Here is a 19075-nt window from a genome sequence, read left to right as displayed (position 1 = left end):
ATATTAAGCATTACATTTACAAAGAGAATGGGGTTTACCCTTGCCTTACTTTGGTATGGTGTAAAGACAAATTCATTCATTTGGTTAAGAATTGTTGATACTTTTGTCAGACACCTGTGTCAAAGAACTCTGTGTTGTGTAAAGCAATTTGCTAAAGTTGTAGGAATAATAGTAAGTGTATTTTATTGTAAATAATAATATTGAATTCTAGGAATGAGCTGTAATTCATAATGTGTACATTAGTCCTTATATAACAGGCATTTAGGTCACTATATCATAGTCCTTTAAAAGCCAAGGCCAGTGATGTCGCGTCTGTTTATTAGTCTCTTCACAAATCCGGAGGCAAGACAAAAATGGGTTCGACAACATATTGTAGCTGCCGATTGGCTGTAGAGGCTGTCAATTACAGCTTTGGTCCATGCGAATCCGCATCATATTTTACGCCATCGTCTGTACGCACGGACTGGAGAGGCGCAGGGACGGGCAGGATTCTGTTGTTTTCGCATTGCAAAAGCCTCCCCACATATGTAGCCATTTCGATGCATTTGTTGCTGTAGACCTAGTGCTAGAAAACCTAATGGATTAGGCCGCTTTGTCCACGGTAAGCATGTTTTTTGTCTTGAATTTGATGGTGCACCCGCCTACTTCGCCTTGCTTTAACTGCTCTCTGAATGGGCTACATTGGCGAAAGGTGATTAAAAAAAACTGTTGACGAGATTTAACATTGTAGAAAACATCACGCCATGTGCGTTACCTGTATTATTTGATCCGGAAGAAACTAGTGATTTGGATAGGTATAACAGAATGAAGGAACCCATTATTCTAGGGGTGTTTTGCAATGCTGTTAGTCCGGAGGGTTACTCGATTGCAGTTCTATGGTTGCAGTGGGAAAGGATGCGCTGCGGAGTAGCCAAGGCTACAATACACAATCTGAACTGCTCCGGAGGCCTTCACGGTTTATAAGGGGTTTCTTCCTAAATACAATTTATATTGACTGCACTCAAACGCAATCAATTATACAAAAAACACAATACGGGTTATCACCATTAGTACATGTAGCCATATTGTTTGAAATGACTAAAGCGAATACATAGAACGTCTTGGTGCAACCTTGTTGCCATTTCACCACACGTTCACAATTACCTAAAGGCTATAGCTTAGTTTTCTGAACAAGACTCAGGAATACTAAGGCTTTCAGACGTGTCGGCTTATACACGGGAGTCAGCGATTGATTACAATTACATTGCATGGAGTTTCATATGGAGTTCACTTGTGTTATATCATTCACAATTAGAGTAGGGAGTTGCCGATTGGCCTGTGGATTCCTGTGCCTATGTAAATCACATTTGGCTTGCGTGATATCTCTCACAGATTTGCCATCGCAAATGTAATGAATGCATAGCGCATCACAATGTCTCGCGAGGATTCCCCAGGCTATTTAAACCACCAGTGATAGACTTGATAGAATGCACAATAGTACGCCATTCATAAAAGGTTCTATTCGTTTTGTGTTTTTATCCATTTCTGCAGACCCACTGCATACTGATCATATTTTGTTGTTGTTTTTCATAGTCAATAGAAAGACTGAATCAAACAGAGAAACAGCAAGACTTTTTAAATGCATGATATGGCAAGTTAGAACATTTCATACACCACAATCTCTTACATAATTCACATATAAAAAGTTGCTAACAAAACATTGATCCACCCTATACTTCTGTAGTTTACACCCATCAAAAAAATATTCCTTTACAGTACAAAAGAGCCTTCCAATCTCACATAATGCCTGTCCTACCACTATGTTTTGAACATCATCATTTCCAGTTGGTTCTGACTCCTGACCATATTGCCCCAACCCACTGGCAGGAGACCTGGAAAGAACGTTTGTATTCCAAAGCAGATTCAACATCCACACATCAGCCAGGAAATGACCTGCTAGTGTGGATGTCTGAATAGAGACAGATAGTTTAGCCAATGTTGGGCTGAAACATCGTTTTTCTTTTTCCAATAACACTTACACCATCACAGCTCTCACAACTGTATGGGTTTAGGGATTTTGGTTTACTAATGGTATATTCTCCGGCCAGCGCAGTGTGATGCTAAAACACAGCTTATAAAAGCCACTCTTTAAATGTGAACTGTGGGTCAGCTGTGGGCTTTCTGACAACCTTTTTTTCATTCAGTACATGAAGAATGCTTTGAAAGGCTAACACTGCATTGCATTGTGTAGATAATCTTGTGGGCCAATGAAACATGGCCATTGTGCTTCTGTTGATACACTGAATGAACTCAGTTTTCGAAGACAAGCAAATATTGTAGCTATCCAGAGAATGGGGTCCATGTAAATGGAGAATGTATAAGCCTGCGCTAAAGCAAACTTTGTAAACTCACTGGTGGCTTTCAGAAGCTAGTAAATGGTACACAACTGAAAAACGTTTTTTTTTAGCCATTTCACAGTTAAATGGGTGGTGGGTTGTATTATGTAAGTAAATCAAGTCATACTAAATGATATTGAGAGCACTTCAGAGAGATGGGAGTGTGGGAGGGGTGTCCCTGTTTTTTTTTCATTAGGCTGGAGAACAGAATTAGCCCATACTTGACAGAGTGACAGGCTTGTAGTTTATTAAATCACATCATGATTTGTGATTAAATAAGCCTGTTCAGATTTAGTTTCCACAGGGTTCAAAAATCAAGAAGAGGACCGGCCTTGTCCACAAATGAAACACATTTTGTGTTTTGATCTGATCAAGGACATGGAATTAATCAAGGGCATGACATGTCCTGTTCTTTGGTGTTCAACACTTCCATCATTAGCTGGGTTATCATATTGTAAACACAATGAAAAGGGTTAGTTATGAATTGGCAAAACAACAATATGGGTTGTACCTATTGCTATAGACTATGTTTGCTGATGCATGTGACCCCCACTGACACTTTCTATTCTATGTCCAACATTGATCTTCCAGCCATGTGGGCAGTAGGTCTGGTTTAGTGAACCCTGCTTGTGAAGGTCTTCTGTGATTTGTTAGGCGATTAAAGCACAGGTCATCCAGATTGCAAAAATAAAGCCGCCCACTTCATAAAATTAATTTACCCCGGTACCCATTCCGGTGTGCCGATTAAGCAGCAAACCTGATCAAGTGCTCAAGGATCAGGATAGGAGTGAGGACAGGAGCTCAACGTGCTCAACAACCATTTACAGTATGGGAAACATTCTACCAGGACTGTTGACAAAGTCTAATCCAGCGCTGTGCAGATTTTTAAATCAAAGTAAAAGCTTCACGTCCATTAGTCTGGCACCAAATATTGATCATCAATAGTAAACCTCTGCAGATTGAGGAATCTCTATTCTCACACAGTGTGTGTGGGTATGGATGTGTGTGTGTTTATGGCTCTCCGTCTGCTTGAGTGTGAAGTGCTTATTATTCCTAGTTACAAAGTCCCAACAAACCCCTACAAAGAGAACGCCCCAAACCCCCGTGCCCCTCCTCTCCTCTCATCCTTGTGCCTTATACTTTTAGCAGTGGAACCTTTTACAATGGTGTCCTCATAGGAGGCTCTTCATTATGGCAGTTTGGTCCTCCTCACAGAGGCAAGCTGCTTGTTTGGGTCTGAAAATAGCCTGACTCGCCTCTATGTTATGCCAAGGTGGTCATGCGATACCCTGCACCACTGAGGGTGACCCCCCCCCCCCGGCTCAGATGCCACCATCTTTTGGGAGGAATGTTGTGCCTGAGGTTCCGCTGGCGAGCAGGCCTGTGTGTCTGTCATGGCTCAGTGCTAGGAAGTGCCCTGAGAACTGGACCTGGAGGTTGTGTACATGTGTGGTTTAGTCGGAGTATGTGTTTGGTCTGAATCAGAGCCTTTCCATATCTCTGGATTTGAGTGGGGCACGTGTAGCTGAAGAGCTAGGTTTTGTGTGACTGGGCTCAGATAACTGTCCACATACAGTGATTGGTAGATTCAGTCACGACTCACAGCTCAAGTTGAAATATTGTGGCCTATGAAGCCATTTTAAAATGTTAACAACCTACAGCAGTGCACCTATCTTGAGCATTTAGCTGGAAAGTTATATCTGAATATGTAGAACACTTCACAGTGTAGTCCATCATCTTCTTGCTTTTCCAACATTTCTGATTTCCGTTGTCTTTTCCTGTAACTTTACCCATAACACCCAAATGGATGCAGGCATGGTTCATTCATTCATATGCAAATATTTATTAAGCCAAAGCACATTATCAACCCAGTAGATCGACAAAGCATACATGTAGACAATGACGGATGCCGTAGTTTCCTGCCATGCTTATTTCAAAGCTCCTCTCGTCCCAGGCCTAGTTACTTATAGAAGTAATAGTTATTTTGTACCCCTTTTGGGAAAATGATGACATCAAAACATGAAGACATTAAAACAGTTGCAGTGTGATATGGTATAATACCTAAAGATGCCTCCTAAGAAGGAGCATATACTGTACATATATGGTATGCTGATAGATATGAATATGTACATAGAGAAAGATTATCCTATCATTTACAGATTACCAGATTTTAATGTCATCAAAGCATCATGGTTTAGTAGAGGATTATACAGGAATGGTAATCGTCATATCATTCTCTCTTTTCATTTCAAACTGTAATGAATCAAATAAATCTGCCTTGTATCTGCAGTGGCTCCGTTGTGCTCTGTGCTAAGCAATGTGGACCCAATAGAGAACTGGACACAGTGACACAACAGCTTCCCGTAGGTAAGTGTCAAAGCACTGTAGTTAGTGTGTCTGTGCTTGTCTGCCCAGTAGTGGGGGGTGTTTTGACGGTCACAAGAAATGTTCAGACTGCCGTTTTAGAACCTGTATCTGAAAGGAAAACATGCATACATTTCAGGAATGATGCAAATATTCTGGTTTTCAAATTATACACAAGTTAGCAGTTCTGCTGTACCCTGTTTTAGCAGCGGTATGTTGTAAACAACACATCTGTTAGCATTTTCTCTGCGGGCTTTCCTGTACACAGCTTGTAAAGCCCGGCTAGGCTGTGCAGTCCTGGATGATCACAGTCTCTCCCCTGACTATTCTGCTTTCGCTGTTCCCCACAGAGTTACAGCAGCATCGTGGACTAGAATTTGTTTAGAAACCGGCACCACCAAGAAAGTGATGCTAATCCATCCCATCTGGAATCAGTAGTAGTAATTGGGATTCAGGTTTGCAAATACACACTATGTTTTGATTGACAGTATAGGAATATGTCATTCACTCGCATTATGACCAGTTTTGTTGACGGCGTCTATGTTATTAAGGTGCTGGGGTTGTTTTGGCTAGATTCAATAAAGCTAGTTTTTTTAGCCGATGAAATACCTGGAAAAGAAATAGCTTGCTGCTGGCACCGTTCCATGACTTTGATAAGGCTGTGTTGTTGCCATCACTGTCCTGGGGCAAAGACCTTGACCTTCTATTTTCAATCTGCTTTACCAGTCTTGCCATTTCTCACAAGACGAGCCTGTGACTAGTAATGCTGAGCCACTCTGACATAATGGTGTCAGCACCGGTGACCCATTCCCACCCCACCGGGGCTGTGGGTTGAGAACAGTGGGTCTGGGGTCTGTGTATTGTCTCCTACTGGGCTTCAACCGGGGGTGTCAAAGTATGCCCTCAGCAGTGGAAAGCTAGCCGGTGTAGTTCTGCCCGGCCACAGTGGAGGAGGTAAACAAGTTTGAATGAACGTTGTCGCTGAAGTCACCTGGTGGTGATGGAGGATGACTCTTCAGGTTGCCCACCCAGCTAGGCAGGTTATCCAGTTGCACAGGCTCTTGCAGCTTAGAGGAGAGCTAGCTATCTGGAACATGCATTAGTCTTATTAGTTCCTTCAAGACCGCAACGTTTTTTAAATTGCCAAAACAGATTGTGTCAATCATTAAAGGGAATAGGGTAGCTTTAGAGAAGCCAAACTGGTTGTTTCAATGCAGCTACTGCCTTAAGGCTGGGAGCTGGGCGGTTTGACTGTTTTTGTTTTCTTTTCTGTGTGTGTGAGAGAGAGAGATAACTATACAAGCTTCATATGGTTTATTTATAGTAGGGCGTGGACCTCATGAAACAGTCAACAATAAAGTATTTCTGTCATCTCATAAACGCAACTACTGAGCATACATTTTTTTCTTAGACTGTAATATTGCCTAACAAGATTATTAAGGTTGTTAAACCTGGATTACATACTTTAAAGAATACCCATAACATTCTTAATACAAAAATATAGTCCTGCTGTAGTTAACATAATCAAATTAGTCCAGCACAGCTGCTTGACTTGTCATGCTAGGGTGTAATACTGTATACATTACCAATTCATATCAGAGTCTTCTGTATAATCAGTAATGGGATTTGACATGATGTGTTTCATTTCATTCTAATTGGTACAATTTTCTGGTTGGCCCTGGTGTCTCCCCAAGGAAAATTCACCATAATGGAATTTTGAATCGTAATACCCAGTGGAATTCCTTGAGACCGTTTTCCTTTTGGCTCCTTTCTAATTTTCTTGTCTCTCCTCCACTTTTCTTCCCCTTCGTTTGCTTTCTTGTCCTCTTTCCTCTCCTGACTTGCAGACAGTAGAGAATGGGCTGTGTCCAATGTAAGGATAAAGAAGCAGCCAAACTCACAGACGACAGAGAGACCAGTCTCACCCAGAGCTCGGGGTACCGCTATGGAGCCGACCCCACGCCGCAGCACTACCCCAGCTTTGGGGTCACCACCATCCCCAACTACAACAACTTCCACGCCGCAAGCACACAGGGGGTGACCGTCTTCGGAGGGGTGCACACATCCTCGCAGTCCGGGACACTTCGATCCCGTGGAGGGACAGGTGAGAGGTCGGGGTGTGGTTGGGATTTCCTGTGTTTCATTTCATGCTGTATTAACTAGGATGAGTGTCCATTGGCTGGGAATTCATGGGAAAGGCAATGGCCAGAGGCTTTCAGGCTCTCATCAAAAGACAAATTTTGGAAGCCCTAACTTCAGACATTGTGCTGAATTGTGTAAATCTGATGAAGGGTAGAGTAACAGGTTTGCAGTCTCTCTCACAGACTTTGTAGATTGGAAAATCTGATCTGATATGTGCATAAATGATCCCCCTGCTTTGATGAAAACTACTTGAGGTGAAATCTGACACAAATCTCTGCGGTGCAGAGTCAGCACTTCCAACTCTTGAGATTGTTTGTGTGAAAACAAATCTTCTCCAGGGAAGTCTTAGCAAATCAGCATTTTGAAGATTCTAACATTACTATTTATCGTTCAGAAGGGAATTTATCCATCTGAAGGAAATGTTGCAAGTAGACTTTTCCAAAGGTTAGAGAGGTTACAAATTGCATCTGACTTTAGCTCACTAGTAGGGGAGACATATAAGATGTGACATCGTCAGGTGCGGTTGAAGGGTCAGTGGAGCAGTGGAACTAGCATGACTGCATTGGGATTCTTCTTAGCAAATCAGGAAATTAAATCACTCTTCCAGTTCCCGATCTATTGAGGGATATATCGAGACACGGGGGAAATATCAAATCACATGTGTGACTTACCATAACCATAAACTGTTCATGGTTGACTGAACAGGAAGCTAGTTTACTTTTTAAAAGCTGTTTTGTGATCAGACTCAAATTACTCTTGGGGACAGCACTCAAAAGCAGCAATTATTCTCAGGACTTTCATCAGCTATGAGATGATGTTATGTAGGTGATATGCTATGGGAATATACTGACCCCACAGGAAACTCTACTCAGTAACTCAAGCTTATGAAAGTCTGACTGTCAGTTTTTTACGCGTCATCCATCTGTCTTTGTGTCCTGCAGGGGTCACTCTGTTTGTGGCTCTGTACGACTATGAGGCAAGGACAGAGGATGACCTCAGCTTCAGGAAAGGAGAGAAGTTCCAGATTCTAAACAGCACGTAAGTGTGAAAGCATCCCAGTGATGACAAGATCACGGGCGGGGATGTGGGTGTGCGTGTGTCTGTGTGGCGGGGTTGTTTTCACATCTGTATTTTTGTGTGTTTTGTTCCATATGCTTTTTTTTCTATTAATCTTCTGAAAGCATGATTGTACGGGACCATTGTGTGGTTGATAAGATAGGATAGGCTTATTAGAATGTGTGGATCATTGTGAGGTTTGAAAAAACGTACTTCTTTTTTCTTTATCACTCTCTTTTCATCTCTCTAACCCTCTTCCCTTCCTTTCTGGCAGTGAGGGGGATTGGTGGGAGGCTCGTTCTCTCACTACGGGTGGGACTGGTTACATTCCCAGTAATTACGTGGCTCCAGTGGACTCCATCCAGGCCGAGGAGTGAGTTTTTAATGTTTTCAGCCCTAAAACATACTCACAGACATGCACACACACACACACCCTTCTCAGCTCCTAAACACAGAGCAAAACATCTTGCAGTACATTTGGAAAATGCCGTTATGTATCTAAAATACTAACTCCGTATTTTCCACTACAGCTGGTACTTTGGTAAACTGGGCCGCAAGGATGCAGAGAGGCAACTGCTGTCCAACGGCAACCCCAGAGGAACCTTCCTCATCCGAGAGAGTGAAACCACTAAAGGTACTGCACATATACATGAGGAATACAGATCGACTACTACTTTCCTCCTGTATGATAAGTCCCCCCCCCCTCACACACACACACACACACACACACACACACGCACATGCTCTGATGTAACTGTGGGACCATGTGTCTGGGTCAGGGGCCTTCTCACTGTCCATCCAGGACTGGGATGACATCAAAGGAGACCATGTGAAACACTACAAGATCCGCAAGCTGGACAGTGGCGGCTACTACATCACCACCAGGGCCCAGTTTGACACTCTGCAGCAACTGGTGCTTCACTACTCTGGTGAGACTCTGCAGCCACTGTGGACCTGGAGAACAGTACACCACCAGACATAACCAGTCCAGCACACCCAATGCATTGTGGAGTTGAAAGCATCAGTAATCTGGGTTTTCTGCTGCCCAAGAGAACTATAGTTCCTGACCGTATCTAACTATAGTCAGGAAGAATAACAGTATGTTGATGTTTCTAAGGCTACAGTAGCACCAGTAACAAAACCACAAGGACAAAACTATAGAAGAAGAATTTGAAATGTGTACTTGTTCTCTGCGCTCCAGAATTGTCAATAAACTGAATGTGTTCCAGCCAGAGCAGCAGGGCTGTGCTGCCGCCTGATCGTGCCCTGCCACAAGGGCATGCCCCGCCTGGCCGACCTGTCCGTCAAAACCAAAGACGTGTGGGAGATCCCGCGGGAGTCGCTGCAGCTCATCAAACGTCTGGGCAACGGGCAGTTTGGAGAGGTCTGGATGGGTATGTGTCACTGGCCATGGTAGGCTACCATAGGATTAAGCCGACCACCATGACTGATAAAGGCTAGTAGTGACTAAAGCAGACTGCCTGGACTATGAACAACACCACGAAGACTATGAGTAGAAAAAATGTAATGTAAACAGGACAACATGTATGTTTACTAGTGTACAGGTCTGTATCTGGTTCACTTTCTTGGTCTTCTCTGTTCTAAGCCACGGGTATCTTGATCATGGGTAAAATTGGATTCCAGATGTAATTTGTATTTATTGGATTGGAAGGTGGAACATTAGATTAGGAGTTTTTGATTAAATTCAATTCCAAGCGTCGTTGAGATTAAACGTGAAATAAGGCACTGACTGTGTGTCCTAGAGTGTTTTTAAAATCGTTCCATTAGACGATCAATCCGGTAGCGTTTCCAGTCGTGTTAAAGGTAAAGTTTTTCATGTCACTACTGATTTAAAATAAAGCCTGCGCGTGTCTCTATCCTCCTCCCCCCCCCCTCCACACATGCACTCTCCCCCCTGCTTGCAGGCACGTGGAACGGCACCACCAAGGTGGCGGTGAAGACCCTGAAGCCGGGCACCATGTCTCCCGAGTCCTTCCTGGAGGAGGCCCAGATTATGAAGAAGCTGCGGCACGACAAGCTGGTGCAGCTGTACGCCGTGGTGTCGGAGGAGCCCATCTACATCGTCACCGAGTACATGAACAAAGGTGGGGACAGAGATACGACTACTGACCCCTCGAGCGCGATCGATCTCTCGCTCCATTTCTCTCTTTCCCTCATCTGTCACTCCTTGCGGGGTGTGTTAGTGTCACGAGTCAGGGAGATATTCTCACGCCCATGTCGTCATCGTTTAGGCCTGACAGACGTCGTTCAGTTTTGCATTGCTTTTGTCAGTTCCCACAGTAATCGTTCTCAAAGTGCTCCGATCAATTCCTAGCTTGAGCATCGGCTGCTTTCAATTTTGACTCAAATCAAGAGTTTTGCGATTGCCGGGCACGTGACCATCTGTGACTATGAGTCTACTCATATCTCTCTCTCTCCTACTTTATCCCGCGCTCTCTCTCTCTCTCTCTCTCTCTCTCTCTCTCTGTGGACACAAGGGAGTTTGCTTGACTTCCTGAAGGACGGAGAAGGACGAGGACTGAAGCTTCCCAACCTGGTAGACATGGCTGCTCAGGTATCTCACCTCCTCCCAGAAACAGACTGGTTTGATACATAGCACTTAACGCCCAATTGCTAGCAAAGATATTCTCCTAGATCTCATTATGATTACTACCTCAGCCATCTTGAAAAAAACATCACATGGACTTGACTGAAATGATCAACGATCTAACATGATTTCCCAGGTGGCAGCGGGCATGGCATACATTGAGAGGATGAACTACATCCACAGAGATCTGCGCTCTGCTAACATCCTGGTTGGAGACAGTTTGGTGTGTAAGATCGCTGACTTTGGTCTGGCCAGACTCATAGAGGACAATGAGTACACAGCACGACAAGGTATAAATCCCTTCTACAGTGGTCTGGATTAATGAATGATAAAGATTATGATGATTACAACAATGATGATGACAATGAGCTTACCTGAGCAACAATTTTGTAAGCAACAGTGGGGTTGCTGTGTGTAGGAGACATTTGAGAAACCTTTGCACTCACTCTCACCTAAACAAGATAATGTTAATGTTGAATGAATCCGGTTCCATTGCATGATTGTAATAGTAGGCCATGTAATCTTTCATGCTCTGTGAAGAACCAGACTACACATTACAGGATGCGGAGGAAGGCAAGAGGGCAGGTCTCTTTATATCTGTCAGTCACATTGAAGGCACACCCTGACCCAAATGAACTCTATTCCCGGAGGTAGCTGACTAAGACCATACCAGGCAAACCTCCACATCAACTGTCTCCTTTAGGGATGGGAAGATTCACCGGTTCGCATCGATGCATCGGCATAAAAGCTCACGATGCGATGGCCCGGATCAAAAAAGTGTGCACCGGATGTGGGATGAATCGCGATGCATCGTTTCTAACATTTTTGCATCGGTATAATCCGATGTATTTATATAGAATCGTGTGTAGGCGAACACCATTTAGTATTTAGAAATGTGACCAATGATTTGTGACCAATAATTTTATATTTAGATAGATTCCTCCTCTCGCGCTCTCATCTCCACTGCTGTCAGTGGCCGATTCTCGTCAAGTCTCTCGGCCAAGTTTCGTGCGAGTTGGAGGTGTGTTCGGGCGAGTGTTATCATGGCGAATTACACGTTCCTACGAATTGCAATAAATCCAAGGTTTGGCAACACTTCGGATTTTACAAGAAAGATGGGCAATTTGACAATACCCATGCAATTGGCAAGATATGTCGTGCTGCTATAAAGTACACAGGGAGCACAGCTAATTTAGGTAGTCACCTGAAGAGGCTACATTGTATTTGTGTGGAGACGTCTGCCTCCCCCTCGGATTCAGCTATGGCTACAGTCAGTGGCTAGCTCCACCGGTACCCCTAGCAAGAATAGGAAGCTATTCTCCGAGAAACAAATCCTTGTTGTGTACGACAAAGTAAGACGAGGGATAGCTGAGTCATTGAGAAGAACGTATGAGTTCAATTTAGTGTGTGGTGTTATGACTGTTTACAGCAGCTTGTGACTGCCAGTAATAGTTTACCCTTTTTTACATTCAGAAAACACAACAGGAAAGAAGGACTGGTTTAAGGCAAGGTCCAGGCCTGATGTTATTTTATCTTTTGTCAGAGACTGTTTAATATGTGAAGTAAACCTTTCACTTGTTTAGTTAATTGATGATTTGTTGTCTGACAAATAAATCATAATGTACCATATTAAATTCCATAGCATCATATTCTTTAGCATCTCATTGAATCGCATCGTGTCAAATCGCACAGCATCGCAATAGGGGTGAATCGTATCGCATTAGTAGTTGCTTTTATGTATCTTTAATGTATCGGATCGTTGGCAGTGCATCGAGATGTGTATCGCATCGTCCTCAGTGATGGAGATGCACTGCCCTAGTCTCCCTGTGAACATGATAAGACTCCTGTTTGTTTGAAACTGGTTAGGATTAGGCACAGGAAGAAAATACTGGAAAAAGAATAATACAAAAACTGAATGGGAGTAATAGGAATTTAAATAATAAATCCTTTCCCCCATAAACGGGTGTTATATGGATTGTGTAGACTGTTGAAATGGTGGTGGATGAGGAAAACCAAACTGTACATTGGCCTACTTATTGCTCACTTTCATTCAAAACACCCACTAGACACAAGTACTGTACTACTGCCCTTTCTAATGGACTCCTACAGGATGGTTTACTGATTACTGATTGTTTCCAGGTGCTAAGTTTCCCATTAAATGGACAGCACCGGAGGCTGCTCTCTATGGGAAGTTCACAATCAAGTCAGACGTGTGGTCGTTCGGCATCCTGCTCACAGAGCTGGTCACCAAGGGCAGAGTGCCCTATCCAGGTGTGTGTGTTTCCGTGTGTGTGTGCACGACTGTGCACATTTGTGTGTAAGGGTGTGTGTGTGTGTGCATCGTGTTTCAAGACTAAAGATATCACACTGTAATCAACCTAACAATGTGTGTCCAGCCTGTCTTTCTGTATCTAACCAACCCTAATGATGTGCTGTATCAATCTAGGTATGAACAACCGTGAGGTGCTGGAGCAGGTGGAGCGAGGCTACAGGATGCCCTGCCCCCAGGACTGCCCCATCTCCCTGCATGAGCTCATGGTGCAGTGCTGGAAGAAGGACCCAGAGGAGAGGCCCACGTTCGAGTACCTGCAGGCCTTCCTGGAGGACTACTTCACAGCCACGGAGCCACAGTACCAGCCTGGGGACAACCTCTGAGTGACCCATCCCTACCTGCCCCTGTCTCGACCAGCAGAGGGCGCCATCACCACCACCTCCACCATCACCACTTAATCTGTCTGAAGTGAGATGAATGACTTGACAGACTGACAACCTATGTCCGATACAGGGACCCTAGCCACCACTGCAATGCAAAGACAACTTAGTATCACTTTCCAACTTCCAGTTCCCTCTCTGAGATTCGTTCCTGCTTTCTGACCTGACCCGCACCATCTTCCATTGAGAGGGATATGCAGTACTGACCAGACTAAGACCCATCAAAAAGTGCTGTTCGAGGAAGCCTGGATGATACTAGGTTTGAATGGGTGTGGTGGAAGGGATGAGACATGTTGTGTACTTGTATTTAGTGTAAATATAAAATGCTTGTTTACTTATCCCAGTTTTTTTTTGTTCTGTTTACTTTTATTACTTTTTATATTTTGGAAATGTGTGGATTTTTTTACAATCCAGACCAAGATTAGTGAGAATTATGGTTTGTAGCGAAGTGTACCAGTCACAGTTGAAAACGAAAATGGTGATTTTAAGTGTAGGAATGATTCTCGTTTGAAATTGTGCATTGGAATATCCCAGAAACCGCTCTCTGGGAGTCAACCAACCTTTTTTACGAGGTTAATAATGATGACTCTTATTGTCTTCTCAAGGAACTAGATGTATTATAGCACCCGTTCTTGCCTTTTTATGTTTAGTAATACTCCTAAAATGTAAGGGAATGCCTTCATGCTTTCTGAACACAAAATGCCTATATTGCATCATGAACCTCTTTCCTCACCAGACTTGTATGGCACCTGCACTGTCAGTGCCTCCATCTGTATTTGTGCTTCAGCCAATGATTTTGAACCAGCTTAGAGTAACCTTAGTTCATAATAGCGTCTTGCTGTTGTGAGGAGGGATTGCAGCCCTTTACACACAGTGACAGATTGTTAGACCGATTGCTTATAACAATAATATTTTAAATAGTGTATGTTTGTTGCATATTGTAATGGCAGCAGGCTGTGTAAGAATTATGCTTTGAACATACAGTATGTCCTTTGCTTATAAGGCCAAACCAACATAAACTGCCATTTTAATGACTGGAATGAAGGATAAATATTTGTTTCTCAATCATGTGTATTTGGAAATAACATGTTGTGTATGTGAGACCAAACAAGTTAAGTTAATGTAACTGATACTGTCTTTAACCTCAGATGCCTAGCCATAGGTTCTTAACACAGTCCCAAGTAACACTCCTAATGGATCATGCTCTGAATGACAAGACAACTTAGAATTTGACGCCATCTCTTTTTGAGTATTTACAGGTTTGTTATTATTGTTTTGTGGGAAGAAACTGGTCAGAGAATCCATAGTTTTTGCATAATTTATTTAACACCGCCCAGTAGATATTTGGGATATGTTTTGGTCCCTATGTTATTTATTGTATTTGTCTCAGTTATACACGTTTTGAAATAAACAACCTACCATAACTTCCATGGCAACTGGCTCTTTTGTATTTGTTCTTCTTTGTACCAGCTTTGCACACAGTTTCAGAGACTAAATGACTGATTTCAATGTACCATTGCACAATTTAGTAATATGAGCAGTAAAATATATTGGTCAGGTGTCTGATACAGAACAGGTATTCAGACACCTGACAATTTCAGTCATATTACTCAATATATACTAGTTTGTTAACCCTCCCGCACTACCAGCAAAGGGCGCCAACCGCGCCACGTCATATGTTCGTGTTGTGGTTGGGCCCTAACAGGTCTCTGGAATTTGACAACAGGTTTACAGATTACTGCACACAATGGTTTTGCGGTAAATAAAATACTAGCCTATAGGCTAGTATTTTATTTTTATTTTATTTCGTGTATCCTACAGGTAGGATACACGATACACTATTGTAACTAGGATGTTGTAATAAAACACTTTTACTCATCGATTTTGTTAATGTGTTCTGCATAAAATGGCACAGCTGGCTGAGCATTCACAGCAGAGTGGCCGTGGCCGTAGTCTATTCTGATCAGGTTCTACATCTGCAGGTTGTGTTGCATGTTCGATCCACATTCCATAGGTAATGATAACCTAGGTAACAGCGAGGAATCTCTTGTCTCTAGCATACGTATCATATGTTTAAGAGCATATAGTTTTATAGTAAGTTACATTCTAAGCATTCTTTACTTGCTGTGTGTTGTGTCGACTGATACGAAACACACAAAAAAAAGCCTGAAACTTGTTTCCTCTTTTACCCCATGTGACACTGGTGATGGCAGCGGACGGTAGCCTACATAAACTTCCAGTGTATAGTTGAACTCCGATCTCCTTCGCCTCATTGGATGATACACGATTCAAGTATTTGCATACAAACACAGCATATAATGACACCCTATTCTAACCCGAAAGGTAATTCTCGAAAGGTAAGGGTGTTTTAGGACTGTTTGGGTGTTTATCGGACTTAACATAACTAACTTAACATAGTTTAACAACTAAAGTTTGCTTGCTTAATAGTCATTAAAATAACTATGTTTAAAAGGACACTGAGTCAGAACAATGGAGGCTCACTCCTACTGACAGTTGTTGCAGCATTTGATTCATTAATCATATAGTATGGTATTTTACTCAACAACTGTTTTGACTGTTTTGACTGTTTTATTGATGTTCTTAACTGTTTTTAATCTTGTTTTCTTTTGCAATATGTTTTGATGCTTTTAATGGTTTTATGTGAAGCACTTTGAATTGCCTTGTTGTTGAAATGTGCTATACAAATGAACTTGCCTTGATAGTATACGTAAACTTTTTTCTTGGTGATCCAGGCAAGAACATCCACACCCTGTTTAGGTGTGACTACACTAGACTTTTAGAATTGTGAATATGAAAAACTATATTGCTTGCTATTGTAACGGGTGTGAATCCGTGAAACTCACTCCTCAAGTATATAGCAGGCCACCCGCGTCAATGAAGAGCTAGCTTTTCGTTTGGCCTGGTTGGTTGTGGTCGCGCTTGGCAAGTCAGAGGTGGCATGTTTGAGCCCAGCGAGTGGTGAACATCGGTCCGTAGACCTTGGTGACGGAGCGTGGCCACGTCTGTTACATACCTGTCACACTATCATTGTTTTATTGTTAGAACCTTTTTACCGTGTCCCAAAATAATTATCCAGGATTTTTACATCTCTCCATTTACTGGTCCCTTTTACAGGTTTCTGTTCCCATCGAAACCTTGACATCAAGATGGAGAAGTGCTATTGCAACTCAAAGTTAAATGTTTTTTGTAATTCAAACAAATGTGCAGAAGTTGGTGGACACCATATAACCTCGGCTGTGCCAACAAACCAAACGCTCCGGACCTGTGCTTTTGCTGTTACGGGCTGTTGTAGGGCTTGGGAACATCACCATCCATCTATACACACAAACAAAACAGTATGCATGGGTCCATGCGCTCACAGAGATCCCCCGATACCAGGACAGTCTGCTCCCCCTCCACAGCAACTGAAACAGACTGAAGCACAAAGGAGAGTGACGAGTCATGATAATATGCCTCGCCTTCATGGCATTCTGAGATCCAGTTACTCAATCAACATTCCACAGTACTCCACTCCCCCTGTAGAGGGCGTGTTTCAGGTCAGCGTCAAGAACCTGGTGGCACAGGAAGAGTCTAGCCCTTCAGGGGGGGCTGCAGGGGGCATGTCTGATCCGCTGGAAAAGAGGAGGACAATCAGTCTGCCTGACGAATGTCGTGAGTCACCACATAAGAATGCATACCTGTATCACCGTTTCCCCTGTTGCCATGGAGATAAGATTAAGTTTGATTTTATTTGAAACCTTGAATGACTTCTTTGTTAAAATACTTGTGTGTTGTTATGTCATTTTTTAAATTTATTTTACTTTTTTACATTTACATTGTCATTTAGCAGACACTCTTATTTAGAGTGACTTACAGCAAGTACAGGGACATTCCCCCGAGGCAAGTAGGGTGAAGTGCCTTGCCTAAGGACACAATGTCTTTTTACATGGCCGGGAATCGAACCGGCAACCTTCCGATTACTAGCCCGATTCCCTAACCGCTTAGCCATCTGACCCCCATCTGAATTTTTTGCCCAGGAAACATTTTTGTGACATATTCTGAGGATGCATCGGCAGAAATGGTTCCTTTTGTAGAATACCTAACCAAGCAAGGCTTCCGATCAGCGGTGAGGGTTTTTTTTCTCAGTCAAGAGTTTTCTTTTGACAATCAATTCAGAAGAAGTGTCATTCTGTTCTATTTTCATAATGTTCCATCCAAAATTCTTTATCTGATTTTCACAGATTGACATATTTGATAACCCCATCAGACGTATGGACATCAACAAGTGGATGGACATTTACCTAAAAGATGTAAGTTAACAGGATGCAGTTGATTAATTAGGTATATTGTAAGTATTTTGTAGTTTTGAATCCTATTCCTGTTACTTTATTAGGTAGGGGTTATGTGGCTCTAAAGGGGTCTGACACAGATATATGCACTATGAAGTGGTCATGTAAGAAATCTGTATCTATGCTTTTTATTACAGCAATCAGTGATTATTATCATTGCCATTAGTCCCAAGTACAAGGCCGATACTGAGGGCTCTGGTGTGGACAGACATGGACTACACACCAAGTACATTTACTCTATGGTGAGATTAAAAAATTGTGTTCGTGTTCAATCTAAATATACTGAACACTTTATGGTGCTGAGAAACAACATTTTTAAATGTGTTTTGTTGTTGTCTCAAGGTATCATTGTTGTGTTTGTCACATAGATGCAGAATGAGTTTATTCAACAAGGAAGCCTGAATTACAGATTTGTCCCTGTCCTCTTCCTCAATGCAACTCTGGTAGGAAAAGTCAAAAGTTGACTTTATAATTGATAAATGATCAAATAGCAAGTGTTACTTTTCTGTCTGTCTTTCTTTCTTTCATTACTTATGCCTTACTCTCTTTTATCTCTGTCTTACTTGTTCTCTTTCTCTCTCACACACACACACACACACACACACACACACACTCTTTCAGAAGCATGTCCCAGGCTGGCTTCAGAACACGCATGTGTACCGCTGGCCCCAGGACACAGAGGACCTCCTGCTGCGCCTGCTACGAGAGGAGCGCTACGTCGCCCCTCCGGTCCCCATGGAACTCACCCTCATCATCAGGCCTGTGGTCTCTGGCAGCCACGTCACCCTCTAAACATCTGGAGCTCAAACCAACACGTGTGAACACGTGTGTGTGTTTGAATGGCTATAAATCATACAGATGTCATTGGAGAGTATTGTGACATGCTTGATTGATTCTGTCTGCTAGAATCAATCACCCATGTGGTAAGAAAGGGCACTGAGCATCTGTTACATTCACAGGTTAATGCTTCCATTTACTTACCTGCTATTTGAATCGTTCTGAAATAAAAATTTTCTACTTTTTCCATTATTGTTTGATATATAAAGATTCAAAAGATGTTTGTTCTTTTTGAAATGGCTGTGTTCATGTTCAGTTCATGCCCTTTTCGTTCTGCAACACAGTGCTCATGGTCTCTTCATTTTATTTGAGACTGGTCCACCAGTTCCCTGCGGTCTGGCACATTGTTCCTAGCATGTCAAGACAGGTAGTATTTACAGTGTAATGTAGTCTATTTATCTGAAGGTTAGTCCCCACCCTGCCAAGATCTGGATCCAACTGCATCATACAGTAGGCATTGAAGCAGAGATTTGTAAATGCATGTCTTACAAGCTCACCACCAACAGTGTTTAAAATATTGAGTGAAAGTTTTTTAATGTTGGTCTACTATACTTCAAACAGTTGACTCACTACCAGGCAGCTTTCTGAAGTTTTAATGTCTTGTGTGCTCACTCAATACACTCTGACATCAT

At 42.6% G+C, this 19075-nt stretch overlaps 2 protein-coding genes across 4 annotated transcripts; both read left to right on the top strand.

Annotated features, from left to right (window-relative positions):
• Window positions 1-453: 453 nt before the first annotated feature.
• On the top strand, window positions 454-14693 carry fyna (FYN proto-oncogene, Src family tyrosine kinase a). Of its 2 annotated transcripts, XM_062469348.1 has the most exons (13): window positions 454-601; window positions 4666-4742; window positions 6587-6843; window positions 7823-7919; window positions 8212-8310; window positions 8468-8571; window positions 8717-8866; window positions 9167-9331; window positions 9863-10042; window positions 10436-10512; window positions 10682-10835; window positions 12685-12816; window positions 12992-14693. In XM_062469348.1, exons 3-13 carry the CDS (start codon window positions 6597-6599, stop codon window positions 13198-13200), a joined length of 1614 nt encoding a protein of 537 aa, XP_062325332.1. In that variant the 5' UTR covers window positions 454-601; window positions 4666-4742; window positions 6587-6596; the 3' UTR covers window positions 13201-14693. The 2 variants fall into 2 exon arrangements, with proteins under 2 accessions (XP_062325332.1, XP_062325333.1); XM_062469349.1 differs by lacking the exon at window positions 4666-4742.
• Window positions 14694-15531: 838 nt separating this feature from the next.
• Window positions 15532-18632, top strand: LOC134026684 (E3 ubiquitin ligase TRAF3IP2-like). 2 transcript variants are annotated; one of them, XM_062469577.1, is made up of 7 exons: window positions 15532-15614; window positions 16393-16929; window positions 17295-17383; window positions 17499-17567; window positions 17744-17848; window positions 17975-18049; window positions 18228-18632. In XM_062469577.1, the coding sequence occupies exons 2-7, from the start codon at window positions 16425-16427 to the stop codon at window positions 18396-18398; spliced, it is 1014 nt and encodes a 337-aa protein (XP_062325561.1). In that variant the 5' UTR covers window positions 15532-15614; window positions 16393-16424; the 3' UTR covers window positions 18399-18632. The 2 variants fall into 2 exon arrangements, with proteins under 2 accessions (XP_062325561.1, XP_062325562.1); XM_062469578.1 differs by lacking the exon at window positions 15532-15614 and having other exon boundaries at window positions 15616-16929; window positions 18231-18632.
• Window positions 18633-19075: the final 443 nt, after the last annotated feature.

The sequence above is a fragment of the Osmerus eperlanus genome, chromosome 9 (assembly GCF_963692335.1).
Source record: "Osmerus eperlanus chromosome 9, fOsmEpe2.1, whole genome shotgun sequence".
Lineage (NCBI taxonomy): Eukaryota > Metazoa > Chordata > Actinopteri > Osmeriformes > Osmeridae > Osmerus > Osmerus eperlanus.
This window is presented reverse-complemented; position numbering and strand designations above follow the sequence as displayed.